Here is a 14,301-nt window from a genome sequence, read left to right on the forward strand (position 1 = left end):
AAGATACACAGAGACAGATGGCTTACACTTTCCTCAGGTGGTTCAATTCATGTCTTAGCATTTGGTTTGTAGGTTGTGGCTGATGCCTTCAAGAAAATACATGGGCTTTTTCTTACTTCAAGAGAGGGTGCTTAAAATCAGAATCATTCCTCTCACTAGCTGGTAAGTGGATTAGTTTGGCAGATTAAAGCCTTAGTTGGGATGACAGTAGAAAAGAGTGTTTGTCCTTAGTCGTGATCAGTGACTCTTGTCTCTAACGTTTCTTTTCTAGAAACCGAAATACTGTATGCATAGTTGATACTGTATTTAGTCTCTCAAGATGGCATCCCAGGTCTGATGTTCAATTAGGGAGTGCGGTTCTGTAATCCTTATTTAATTAGAACTCCCTGTCATCGTCCCTGTGAGTCGCATTTGTAATTGGATTCTCACAAGTGAGAATATGCAGAGGCTACCTCAAAGGGAAGTTGCAATTTGCTGATGTGTGTTACTTACCTGTAGTTCTTCGAGAATGTTTCCTCTGCATATTCACATTCTGGGTCCTGTCCACCTTCTGTTTGTCCTTGGATTTCTGCTGCCGGCGGCTGTGGAGTTCAGTAAGGATAACTCGTGGCACTGCACAGCTCTCAAATCTCAGGTGGCTTGGTGTCACGAGATGGCCCTTGCACGGTCCTAGGAGGCACTGCTCTTCTGGGAAGTTCCTGTAGGCACCAGCACTGGAGAACCCAAACCCACTGGTGTGAATATGCAAGGACAGCACTCTCAAAGAGCAAGCCAGTGGTAAGTACCCTTTCTTTGTCTTCCCTGATAGACCAAATCTTTGAAATGTTCTTTGTAAGTTCCCTATTGGCAAATTTGCTACACCTTCCCTAGGATAAAAACATACTGAGATCAATTTGGAGCTGTTGCCTTCCTGGAAAAACGTGAGAAAGTGTCTGTGTGTGCAGATGCTCACTTCAGTTGTAAATTGAAGTGCATCTCTCAGCGTGTGGGTGTGTACGTGTTTGAGCTATAATACATATTTCTATCAGACAAAAAGGCACAATTACAGCACAGCACTATAATAAATTCTTCTAGCTGTATTACACTTAGAGTGGATTAGATAGCAGAGTGACTCACTGACCACAAAAATAGCCTGAACAGTGTTAATTCTCAAAACAGCTTCTCCAGAAGAAGATCAAAGTTACGTTGCTACATTTTTCCTGAACTTGTGTTTCTTGCAGAGCTGGAATTCTGCGAGACCCCGCGCATGCTGTGCTCTGGCTACCAGGCTGAGCTGCAGGGCGTGGCCGAGCACGGCTACCCGCTGGAGGTGGGCTCGGACGGGGACACCGAGACCGAGGGGGCCGCGTCCCCCGAGCACGCCCTGAGGATGTGGATGAGGGGCATCAAATCCGAGCACAGCTCCTGCCTGTCCAGCCGGGCCAACTCCGCGCTGTCCCTCACCGACACTGACCACGAGAGGAAGTCTGATGGGGAGAATGGTAATGAGGAAATGCCTCTAATGTACTCAATTCTAGCAGTCATTTATCCATTTATCCAACACGTTCTTTTTCTGCTTCTCCTTTTTTTTTTTTCTTTTTTTTTTTCCCTTTTTTTTTTCTTTTTCTTTTTTCTGCTTTGTTTTCTTTCTTTTTTTCCCTGCATTCGTAGATCCCTGTACTGTACATAAGGTGAAGGAGTTGTTTGCTGTGTGTATTGTGTTTATAGTTTAGACAAAAAATTAAACAGTGATTTTATTAAAACACCATTTCTCTAGAGATGAATAACTTTCCCACGTTCTTCATTTTTATGTCGTAAGACGTTTATCATTTGAATTTGGTGGCCTATGAATTAGGATCTAAAATAAATCCAGATATGTCCATGTATATCACATTTTGCATACAGTGTTTCCTGTGGCTTCTAGGCGTAGCTTTAAGGCTCTTCAGCCAGGTGACTTGAGGAGGACGGCCTGGAGTCCTAAATTCTGTCGTAACCTCTGATCTTAGGCTACACGTGAGGAAGACATGTCTTCATCAGTAGGACAGGTCCTTGTTGTATCTCAGTTCTGTATTTCTCTGCATACAGAGGGCAGGTTTGTGGGTCACAAGGGTGTGGGGTTTGTGTACGTGTGTTTTCTAAATATCCATTCTCATTCAGGATGTTTTTACTCATTTGCTTTTCTTACGATTTAGTGTGTCACCGGAAGGAAAAATGTATATTTAATTAAGTAACGTGGGAAATTAGTATTTTTTATCTCTGCATTAAAATTGATTAAGGTTACTCTGCTTCCTTAAAAAGTGTAGTAAGTAAACAAATTTATCATGCTTAAGATCAATGAACTTAGCTGATATTTTAATTTCTATGTTTAATAGCTGCATGTTATGGCAGGTCTAGATGTCATTAAATATTGACACTTCATTGTTGACGACATATTTTAGTGCCTCTGTAGTCATAAGGTTAATATAACTGAAAGAGGTTTATAAATGGCATTTCTATACTTACATGTTTGAATTTATCAAATATGAAGCTCATAATTACATAATTTCACCTGGATGTGTGCCAATACCAATGATAATGTCCAATATAGACTCAAAAACATTACATTATCTGTGTGAGGTTAAAAAAGAGATTCTAGTGCGCGGCTTGTTCCTAATTAAATATTCCTTTGAGGATTTATCATTCTGTGCTATCACATTTCTTTGTGCTGCTGGAATCAGTTCATTTTGAGATGGCAGCCCATTTCCACTGTGCCATGGCTGCCTGTCTCCAGCCTTCTCCTTCTGTGCCTTCCATCCTCTGGAAGGTGTTTGTTGCATGGGGAGGTTTTGTTTGGGCCTCTTGTGTCTTCCCAAGACACTGGGTTTTGGATGGTGGCTGAAGGAATTGGATCTGAATCAAGGGGTCAGATTCTGTTTGAAACAATACTTCTAATAATGAAAACATTTTAAACAGCAGGCTGCAAAGATGGGATAATATTAGCCATATATTAATAAGTAGATGTAGTAGAGAATTTAGTAGGTTACAGATCAATGCTGAGTTTAATGAGCTAGAGACATGTAAGATTGTTCTTGTGTAATTCATCTAAGTATTTGTTTTATAGCCTGGGAGCAGTGATCCATTTACCAGAGCTTTTGACTGTCCTTAAATCTCTGGAGATTTTTCATTTTGATTGCTGGGCAGATGGGTGAGTTTTGGACAAGTCACCTTAGTTCTTTGCACTTCATATTCAGTATCTTATCAGTATCTGGTAAAGGGATAAAGATAATTAGTAAAGGAAATACTGCAATGGCTGCTGCTGTATGAGAAGCAGAGCTTTCTGAGCGCTGTAGTTATGCAGACACAGGGAGGATTTAGCTAAGGACAAGGCTCTGATTTAATTTATGGTGTGTGTCAACAGACCTACTGTGAATTCACACCTGTTTAAATCAGGCTTGAATTTGGCTCTTCATACAAGTCATGTGTTTAATGTAAGAAAGTGACAGCGTTGCTATTGATGTTGCTGTTATTTACTGTTATTTTGTAAACAACTCAGGCATTAAGCTGATCTCTGGCTTTCTCATTTCTCCAGGAAATTATTACCAACAGCTACATTACAATAACAATGCATGCTCTGAGAAGTGGGCATGTGGCTGTCTCTTGTGTGCAAGGATTGTGTTTTTAATAATGGCCTGAAGTATATCCATTAGCTCCTGTCCTGTCACTCTCTGTTTACAGGGGTGCAATTAAGAAATTGAATTACTAATTTGCAAGTAGACCCATTAGGTTAAATACGTGTAAGTAGCCTTGAAAATATAAAGGTAAATATTGGTGTTAATCCCATTCCCTCTGTGTCGTTGAATATTTTTCTCTTTGTTCCTTGTACGCTTTATTTTGCCTTTTTGTTGCGGTATGGATTGCAATCTGTTTGTACGCTCCTGCCTATCAGATTATTTAAGTCACCTCATAGATTAAGGCAACCTCATCAATAAAATGCAAAAGCCCTCCTGGTGAAATTCCTTCAACTTCTGTAGTTAGCCGTAGCTTGTCAGATGTTTGATTTATGGTACTTTCAGATGTTTGACAGAAAAGGGCCACTTACCTTCCCTCAGTAATGGACCTCTGTTGGTTTTGCTGCGGAGGTTGTTTTATCTTTTTGTGTTTAGGTGCTGCTGGTTGCCTTGCAGCTGTTCCCAGGGCAGTTCTGGGTGTGGGGGGCAGCATGTGAGCCCTGCTCTCACACAGCAGAGCCTTTCGGGGGGCACTGGCTCTTTCCCAACGTGCTGGCTGCTCTGCCAGGGCTGGGCACAGGGTAACGGGCTTTTGTTGACCTTAGAGCCGCTCCTCTGGAAATGTTTCTGTCTCAGAGGCAGCGTGTGAGTTCTCTGAATTGCTCTGGGTAAGTGTGAGATGCTTCTCTAAGTGCTGCAGCATCGCCTCAGCTGCAATATCAGGCAAGCCTTGAGCTTGTGCCCCCAGTGTTGAAGCCATTTATGAAATTGTTTATGTATGGAAATTCAGCTAATGACTTTTTTGTCAGTATTGTGGGGGAAATTGTGCCTTTTAAAATTACCATCTTCATTACTTTTCCTGACTAACAGGGACATTGCATCTGCACATCTGCTATTTTAATCTTTACAATTTTCATGTGGTCTGTTAAAATGAGTACACAGTATTAAAACATTCCCTTTTTTGTGGTTCTCTTTTAAGCACAATGAACACTAATTTGGAGACAAATATCAATATTTAGTATCTTACCTTAAAGGTAATGAAGCAGTGTTTAGAATGTAGCAGAAATACTTTCTGTATTCCAGAATCCAAATGACCTTTGCCCACAGCATTGTAAAAACTATGAGTGCATTTGAACAAGGTCGTGTAATATTTTTTATCCTGGCAGATTTTTTTCCTTTCATGGTGGCAGAGGAGGGAAGGAAGAAGAGTTTGAGGAGAAGAGTCAGGTCTAATTTTTATTCCAGAAATCAGTAAATTGGCATTAGAGCTCAGAAAAAAAAACCTCTTTGCTTTCCTCCCCTGTGTGCTACAGCAAGTGTGGTGGATGTGCCTTAAGGAGGCAGCAGCAATATAAATCATTGCTCCTTTCATTTAAATCCTTTTTATTTTCTCAGTATTCTGGATATGAACGCAAAGGAAAATTATCTCCAGAAATATTTACAGTGCAAAAAAATACGTTGCAGTGATTCTGCAACTTTTGGAACCTCAGTTTGTCTAGGCTGCCACAGAGGGGAAGACTGAGGTGGGAGAGACAGCAAAGTGTCTGCTTTCTGTCAGGGTGCTGCAGTGCAAAGGGAGAGGATTGTCTGACTTCGCATTTCACAGTCTTTATGAGACCAGACAAACACTGAACAAAATACTTTTTCCCTTGTTAAGCACTCACTGTGAATTCTGCAGGAGGACATCTCTGGACAAGTGTGTTGCTGGGAACAGTTCCATTCTAAACAGTCAACATGTCTGTCCTGATGTTTTATTTATGTTGTTTTAATAAGTTTACAGTATTTTTTATTTCTCATCTCTTTTGGTTAATTTTTAAAATGTTTTAGAAGATCAGCAGTCTGATGTACAGAAACAACCTATAGTCATGTTTTATATGTATGTACTTTGGAATTATTTAGTTTCATGGTTATTTTGAAATGCATTCAATTTTCCTTTTATATCTTAAAATGTAGTTGTTTCTACCAGTTGGAACCTGATTTTTATCAAAGTTTTGGATGTTCTGCTTCAAGCTGAAAGTTGAATATTAGTGAAAAATAAGGCTAAGGGAAAACTTGTGACCTCTGATCATGGAAGATTACAGTTAAGGCTGCTAGATAAACGAGATCAAGTTCCTCTCATTTGGTTCCTTACCCTGTCAGCCAGAATGGTTTTGAATACAAAGAGAACTGGAGCTTTTTTCACCCCCAGAGCAAAATGCTTTACAGCTGCCACCTCCCAGAATGGTTTGGAATGGAGGTGACCTTGAGGATCACCCCATACCCCCTGCCATGGGGACACCTCCCACTGTCCCGGGCTCCTCCATCCCCAGTCTCCAGCCTGGCCTGGGGCACCTCCGGGGATCCAGGGGCAGCCCTTGTGGCACCACAAACCCCTGCTGGAAAAGTTCCAGAAAGGGAGCTGGGGATGGTCTTTGATGCCATGAAACCACATCTCCTGAAAGGTGTCTGTGTGGGAGGAAATACCTGCAAGGGAGGGTGGCTTAGGACGGCTTAGGGTTGCTCAGCTCTGTTGCTGGAAACTTTGCTAAAAGATCTCAAAATCAGGCAACAAAGGGACAAAAGTGAAGGGTGTTTCTGGACTGTGTATTGTATTAATTATGGTTCAGAGCACTGCTCCCTCCCTTTTAATTGCCAGGGTTTTACTCTCATCTTTTGATGCAGCTTTTAAGCTTTTTCCCTCTATGCCTACCATTATTTTTGAGTAAATGTGTATTATGAATTGATCCATACCTTTTGTACGTACCAGAGTCAGAGTAATTGTTGTTCAGACTTGTCTGCCCTTCTCATTGCTTTGTTCAGCATCAGTGTCAAGTGGCACTTTGGGTTTGAGAACATCCTGTTTGATTAATTTTTCCCCAAACAGCGCTTTTGAGACAGCAAACTTTGTTATTGCCCAATCATGCTGAGGTCTAGAGCAAGTGTTTTACTGTGGCAGGGTCATAATGCATGCTTGGAATTTATGGAATTCATGTTTTTCTGCATAATTTGGTATAAGCACACCGCCAGTTACACAGTAAGAAAGGGTCTGATGTAATTTGCTTGAATCTCCTTGAATAGTTGAGTGAGAGCTGTGCACTGTCAGTGGGACCTGATGAGCAGTGCAAGATTTACAGCTCAGCACTAGAGACTTCTCAGTTATTTCCTTCGTGACAAAACAACTTGTGGATGCTTGCACCTTTTGATTACCACGGTAAGGTTTAGGTTATGCTGCTGATCACAGATGGAGGTGGAACTTTTGCTCTGAAGCGATAAAGCTCCTGGCGAAGGGAAAATCTCCACATTTATTTTTATGTACTGGTAAATTTTTGTTGAGGCCAGAAGGTTTCCCAGAATATTACATAATTTCATTTTATAAGGAAGGTGAGAGTGATATATATTTATAAGAAAGCGCATGGGGCTAGAAATGAGACATTTTGTGCCTTTTTCAAAATTCCTCAGCCCCTCTCTGTCCCAGCTGAGAAGTTGTTCCGGTGCTTCTCCATTGCTTGGATAAGGGAGGACCTCCCCTCCCTTCCCTGCCTCCCGTGTGGGTTTGTGGGCAGCATTGCCGGTGGGCACAGTGGCTGCAGGGGCCAAGCTCTGCCAAAGGCATCACAGCACAAATGTTTCTTCCAGGGCCTCTCTAATTATTCGTTGAGAATTGCAGTTCTTCCTGTGCAACAAGGGCCACTGCCCAACTGCTTTTCTGTGATGTGCTCAATGTGTCTACAACCATCTTTTATGTCTTTGCCTGTGGGGAAAAACATAATTGAGTCATTCTTCCTGAAGCCTGTGTGGTTGTGTGTTCAGCCAGTACAGTTTTCATTTCAAAATTCCTATTGATGGTTGTATTGATTATTTTTATTTTAGCCTGTAATTCTGTCTCCAATCTATCTTTTTAATTTTTATAGTTCGCTACATATTGAACAGCAAATTCGGCTATCTTTGGTTGTGTGCATATTTTTTTAGAAATGTAATCTCCTGAATCCAGACTTCTCAATAGTAGCTAATAGCCTACAGTACTTGAAAGCTCCTTTTTCTTTTTATAACCTTTCTCTTTTCCAATACATTTTCTGATTACTGCACTACAGTTCGATTTTTATTGGATCATTTTAGAGCGTAATAATTCATTTCTGATCCCTAGTACCTCTTGTCCGTGTCTGAAGTACTCCACATTATTTCAGTCACTCATTTTTGTTGACATCTTTTCTCTAAAGGCAGTCTTCTGCGATATCTCTCAAAATATCTTTCTGGCATCCCCATTTTAGACTTGTGATATCCAATTTCTTTTTAATACAAAATCAAATAGAAAGCATTTTCTGTACTTCACCAGCCAGCTCTAGTGGAATTTTTTGAGCTTTCTTCCAGCTACCTTATACATTGCTTGGTGGCTAATAATGGCAAAAACAGTACTACAGCTCTACATGCGATAAAATAAACACAATTATTTGCAATTGCTTTGCAACTCAAACAGTGCTTATTAATGTTAAATAGAGAGCCATAATAAGTAGAGTCTAAAGCAACTGAGTTTTTGCATAAATCTGTGTAGAATTATTTGTTCATTCTTTGCTTCTGTAACAGTTTAGATGGAATATTAACTACCTTCTGTTTGGGAAGAAGAAAAAAAAAAAACAACACATATCCCCTCAGGTTTTGCAGAAAGCCAAGTCAGATCCTGCAGTTTCAGTTAAGTTTCTCTTTTGGGCTCAGTAAAGAGCTCTTGAGATTTTGGGTGGTGGCCACTCTTACAGCAAGGAGCTCCTGGTAAGAGAAATAACAGGGAGTTGCCATCTTCAAATGATTTCAGATTGTTTTCTTCCAAATCCTCAGATTTGTGGAATAAATAGTTCCTGTGGGTAGATCCGGGCTCTGGAGCGCTGCCAGAGCTCAGGTTGTGGGTTTGCACAGGAGATTTGGGAGTCAGGATGTGGAAAGAGCCCGTCAGCCAGCTGGGGAGCAGGGAGGGCTCCAAGGTGGAGATGTTTGGCCGTTGGCTGTGCCAGCTCAGGCCGTGTTCCCATGATAACCTTTGGCACAAGTTTTCTGTATCACGAAAGCCCACCCACAGGCTCCTGCTCTGCTGTCCCCCTTGTTGCTGCCATTTCAGTACGTGATGATGGAATTTGCAGTTTTCCATGCCCATGGAAGAGAAATGACAGCAGCAGTTGACACTCTCTGGGGTGTGGTTGCGTAGCTCAGGGTACATGGCAGAAGCTTTCCCTCCTTCCTGCTGGAATGTTCTCTGCTTGCTTGCCTGGCTTAATGACTCCTTATGTCCCTGGAGAATGCCAGGATATTTTGGTGATGGTGTTGGTGAAGGCTTTGACTGGTGATGCTCTGAAGCTCGAGTCCTGAGTGTCATGGGCTGATAAAGCTGAAAAAACAGCTTGGTCAAGGGAAGAGGTGTGTTTCCCACATAGTGGTTTTGAGTTAGAAGTGGTTGCAGTTGAAACAGGGAAGTGAAACAGATCATTAAAAGGGGTATTTGCTACCTTTATTGACGATGTTTTGAAACATTCATTTCTAAATATACTTAAATATAGTCTTTTCAATTTTAAGTTGTAAAAAATGTAGGTGTTTATTACAGTATTAAAATGTAGCTGGTTGGGCTTTTAATACCTGAAATGTGGGGATGATAGCATGACACGGCGTTAGGGACATAAAAATATTTATGAGAAATTGTCATGAAATGTGTCAGAAGTGGGATTCTTATCTGATATTTAAACTGCAGTCATTAAAACATCATCCCTGTCACACAAGTCAATACCAAACATTTCAAAGATCCAGAAGGATACACAGCAAACGGAATGAAATTCAGTGTGGGGGATAGTAACCAAATATAAAATATTTAATAGGAGCTACTTTGGAAAGCAGTAATGCTGAAAGGGGCCGTTAGGGGCAGTAAATGAGATAAATGGAACCAACAAGTCAAATGCCACTTTAGGCTGGATGTGTACATGTGTCTTGTCAAGGAAGTGTGAAATATTGCAGCTGTCATTAAGGCTTCTCAGATGAGTCACTTCAGCGCCAGGGATGGATAAAATTGGAGAATCTCAGAGTAGTGCAGGGTGCAGTTGTGTCTTTGGGACTTGCTGTTCAAGGAAAGGACTTTCCAAAAGGCCTGGATGTGTGGAGATAGTCCAGGTTGTTCTCAGGTAACTGAGGCAGGTGTGGGCTCAGGGAGGGAGGAGCTCTGTGGGTCTCTCCCATCGCGGTGATGCTGGCAGAACGTGCAGAACTCTGCTGGCAGAACGTGCAGAACTCTGCTGGCGCACGAAGCCCCAGCAGTGCTGGGGCAGGAGCTGCAGCTCTGAGCAGCTCACATACAAAATCAGGGACAGATTGTAAGCAGTGGAGTCAGTCAGCACGGGAATACTTTGCCCAGGGACCGCGAGTCCTTCGTGCTTGGGGCCCTTGTGCTCTGAGGGTTAGTGTGCGGGCTGAAACGTGTTCTGGCTGAAGGTGATCGCGCTGCGTGGGTACACTGGCTCCTTCTGTGCTTCTGTAAAGCTCTGCTGTTTCGACTGACTATTAAATATCTCCAGCTTGTCTGTTTTGGAGTAGTATGAAGCAGTAAACGAAGTGGTAGAGGTTTTGTGGCTGCAGTTGTTTAAAACCAGCCAACACATTTCAGTATATACTACAGAGGATGTGACAAGCATGTGATTATTGATTGCTGTTCTTCATCAGTTCGCAGTCAAAGGAAATAGCCCGATAGATCTTTCCATCTCTGACTTGTGTGTATTGTCTATAGATGTAGCAGCTGCCCGTTTGCAACATTTGGCAACTGGCCCAAGCCCAAAAATTAACACTAAAAAATTAATTTTCTATTAGCTAATAAGGATAAAGGCCATTCAATTTCTTGTTTATGCAGGAAGCTTATTGAATCTGAAGATGATACATCTGGGAACGAGCTGGTGAGATCCATTTGTAAAATAATAATGCTTACACATCACAGAAGGACTTGTGCGATAATCAGTTAGTTGTTAAATAAAGGGGATTTTTGGTAGAATACAGGTCAAGATATTTATCTATGGTCACCCAAACAGGCAAGTATTTGTTAAGGATTTCTGCAAACAAATTAAAGAAAGCTACATCTAATCAAACTGTGCCAAGGTGAAACGAGAACCTTCCCTTTATTATCCTACTGCATTGCTGCCCTCCCCTGACAGAGTATTAATCACAGCTTCTTTTCCCTGTGTAGTTTGCACTTCAGATTCCAGGTGCAGCAGGGTCAGTTTCTTTTTAAGTTTTTCATCTATTCCAGTGTCTTTGCTCTTCTGCCTCAGTTGGAGGCAGTTGGTTTGTAATCTTTTGATGGGTCCAGATCTAATTTTTCGGTTCCTAGGGCGCTTGAGTTGGGTGGACACTGTTAATTAATCCACTTTGCATTTTGAGTGGCTGATCTGCACAGTCTCTGTCAGTGCAGCGTATCTCACCTGTAGTTGTATTTCATCTCCTCTGTTAGAAAGAGGCTTTGCTGAACACTTGCCCTGGAAAATTTTGATCTGGGGATGTGGTGTGTCCTTGAGCATTGTCTGTACATCTTGTCGAATGCTGGACATGGAAATTGAAGTAAGACCTGGGAAAATACAGGCTGGTCAGACTCCCTTTGATGCTGGCAAGATCAGGGAGCAAGTCCTGGAAACTGAGCTAGGACACGTGGAAGATACAGGGGTGGTTGGTGATAGCCAGCATCGCTTCACGAAGGGCACATCGTGCCTGACAGGTTTGGTGGCCTTTGGCTGTTAGTGTGGGTGAATCACTGCCTGGAGCTGTGCAAAGCGTGTGACATTGTCCTCGTGGCATCCTTGTCTCTGCACCGGCCAGCCATGGGTTTAACCGGAGCACAGGGCTGGACTGACAGAGTCGTGCTCCACGTCTCCGTGCCCGAGGGGAGGCCAGGGAGGAGTGGGGGACGTTCCTGGCCTCAGAAATGGAGGCAGCGCAGGTGAGCAGTGGGGTCAGGGCACCCTCAGCAGCTGACACCCAGCTGTGGGGAGGATGGAGAGGTCTGCACAAACCTCACAACATCTGACAGGACCAAGTGCGAAGTCCCAAAGTCCTGCGCCAGGTTTGGGGCAGACCTTAACTAAAAATTATTGTGAGAAGAATTCTGCTTCTCTAAACCTTGCAGGCTGTTTCTTTGGAGTAGAACTAACTGATTTTCTTATCCATGGGCTGGAATGTGACTATTTTGAGACCTCTGGAAAAAGTTAAATTGCTTTGAAACAAATGTAAATCAGATGCTGCCGTTGTTCATCGAGAACCAGAGAAATTGGACTTACATTTGAATATAAAGCAGTATATTAACTTCACTGCAATAGATCAGTGTTCTTGAATACATTTACAAACACATTTGGGGTGTGGAAAAGGCTGCCTTCCCTTTCATTATCTATTGCAGTTGTGTGCTACTCCTGTTTTGTGACATCTAGTGAGGCAGAGGAACGTACCACAGGCATTTTATTATCTCACACTGGAGCATTACACTTCATGACTGCCCTAGCAACATTCAGGCACAGGAAACACTGACCCTTGGCCTGGAATATTTTTTGCAATGTCCACAATCCCAGTTCCGTGTCAGTCTGGCTTTGTTCTGCCAGCACAGCGAGCGAATGTGACGGCAGCGAGCTGCAGCAGCAGAGTTCCAATTCCAGGGCATCCCAGCAGCTCGGGCCAGCTCTGCGCTGGTGCCAAAGCCCAGTCACAATTGGTTTTGTTTGAAATGTGACAGTGCTTTTATTTGGCTTCTAACTTCTTTCCTTGGGTGAAAACATTTGTTAGAACTGGGAGTTTTACCTGAGGAAGGGCTGCAGGATTTGACATTCATTGAGCCAGTTGCAGAATTGGAGCAGAACATGATCTTGTGCTCTACAAGTTCTAAAATTCAAGCACTCTGCTGGCATTATCAGACGTAGTTCTGCTACCTCATTATGAATTAACTTATAAGTGCTAATAATAGCTCATGGCAAAGACACTCATTATGTGTAAATACACGTGACTGAATTAATTTAATTATTGCTATCGTTTGCCTGCTGACTAATCCATACATTTTATGAATGAGAAGTGATTATCATGCTATAATTTCAGTTTAAAAGATAGCCAGTGAACAGTCATATTGCAGTGTTTCACATTAGTGTCTCATTCTTGCAATATTCCAGTAGCCTAAACACGTTCTCCAGTCAGTCAGCGTGGTTGTGTACCAAATAATTCACCTGCTCTGCTGGAGAGTTGAGACAGATCCTGCCCAGTATTGTCTGGCTGCTGAATGAAACATTAGCTAGAGTTTACTGAAGAGCTCTGTTTTATTAATGGGTGTGGATGACACACATAACCTAGCAGGGAGTATGAATCCTTCCTTTGGATTGCTCTCATTTGTTCTGATGCATATTTGATGTTTTGAGAAGTGCAGTATTCCAGGAAACCTGTCCTTACAGTTGGAGGAAACAAAAAAAGTCCATTCCTGGTGGAATCAGCTTTATTTAGGAGCAGTAAAGAGTGGCATCATATAAATGAATGCAAAAGTCTGACTTTTAATTCCTATTGCTAATATATCTGGGTTGATGTGTAGTTCTGTTGTAGCATGTCTTATCCTTTCTGAAACTGATTGAGCCAAGTGCATTTTTCCATGCAGCATCATTTGTAAGTTGCAAGAAACGCTGTGCCCTAACCCATGCTTATCTACACTGATGTCCTTGAAAAATATGCATTTAATGAATGTAAATGTAATTATTCCCAAGAGTACAAGTATTTGTTTATGCTGCTGGTTGTGCTTCCTATAGAAAACACTATTTTTGCTAATAATTACTTTGAAGTTAATACTTCCTATTACCTTGAATTATTTATGAAATGAGGCATGTGCTGCCACTTAGTGAACAGAAAAGTGGAGGAAAATTCCTTGATCCTCCAGTTTCATTGGTTGAGTTCTGCTCTGAGAAAGTGAAAATCCCACATTCTCTGTGTTTTGTGGTTGCTAAAAGCTACAAACAGATCTTGTAAGGAAAAAATAATTTTGCCTCTGCAGATTTTAGTGTACTTGTAAAGGCTTAGCTGGGGTTCTGTCAGCTATTCTGCAGTGCCTTGGCACACAGCTGTGGCTTGAGTGGTGTGAGAGACCCACCCACACATCTCCTCGGAAAAGTGAGGCTGTGCAGAAATTTGTTCTCCTGTTTGTTATTTCTCTTCTCCATCTCTATGCTTTGAGAAAGGAAATATCTCCTCTTCTAGGGCCTTCTATCAGCCCCAGTCTGCTCACTTCCTCTGCCACACATTAAGATAAAGGAGATTATCCTGTTTCACACCTACATTTTCTTCACCTGTGGTATTAAACTGTTTCTTGACACTTGTCCTCAAGAGGAGTGTCGTTACTGTACAGAGACCAAAGTGTGGGCTTTTGACATCTCCGTGTTCCTCTGGAATATCAAACTCAAACTTCGCAGATGTAGTGCTTTCCTTCCTTCCTTCACAGCTCTCTGAGCTAACAGCTTTGTGGTGGCCCTTAAATCCTTTCAGTTTATACTTTTTTCCTCTGCTTTTCAGGCTGCTGAAATACTTCCTAAGAGATGTATTGCAGGAAGTGTTCAGTGTGCTGTTCCTCTTGAGAGTCTCCTCCTCAGATCACTGAACTTTGAAGCAG

The 14,301-nt window shown here is 42.1% G+C and overlaps 1 protein-coding gene across 4 annotated transcripts in view; it reads left to right on the forward strand.

Annotated features, from left to right (window-relative positions):
* The window catches only part of TENM1 (teneurin transmembrane protein 1), a 616,400-nt gene that overhangs the window by 434,611 nt on the left and 167,488 nt on the right, over positions 1 to 14,301 (forward strand). For all 4 annotated transcript variants that reach the window (XM_058423210.1, XM_058423211.1, XM_058423213.1 and 1 more), the window contains one exon: positions 1,221 to 1,481. In XM_058423210.1, coding sequence (XP_058279193.1) covers positions 1,221 to 1,481 — 261 coding nt within the window. The remainder of the gene's footprint in view (positions 1 to 1,220; positions 1,482 to 14,301) is intronic.

The sequence above is a fragment of the Hirundo rustica genome, chromosome 21 (genome assembly GCF_015227805.2).
Source record: "Hirundo rustica isolate bHirRus1 chromosome 21, bHirRus1.pri.v3, whole genome shotgun sequence".
NCBI classification, from domain to species: Eukaryota; Metazoa; Chordata; class Aves; order Passeriformes; family Hirundinidae; genus Hirundo; species Hirundo rustica.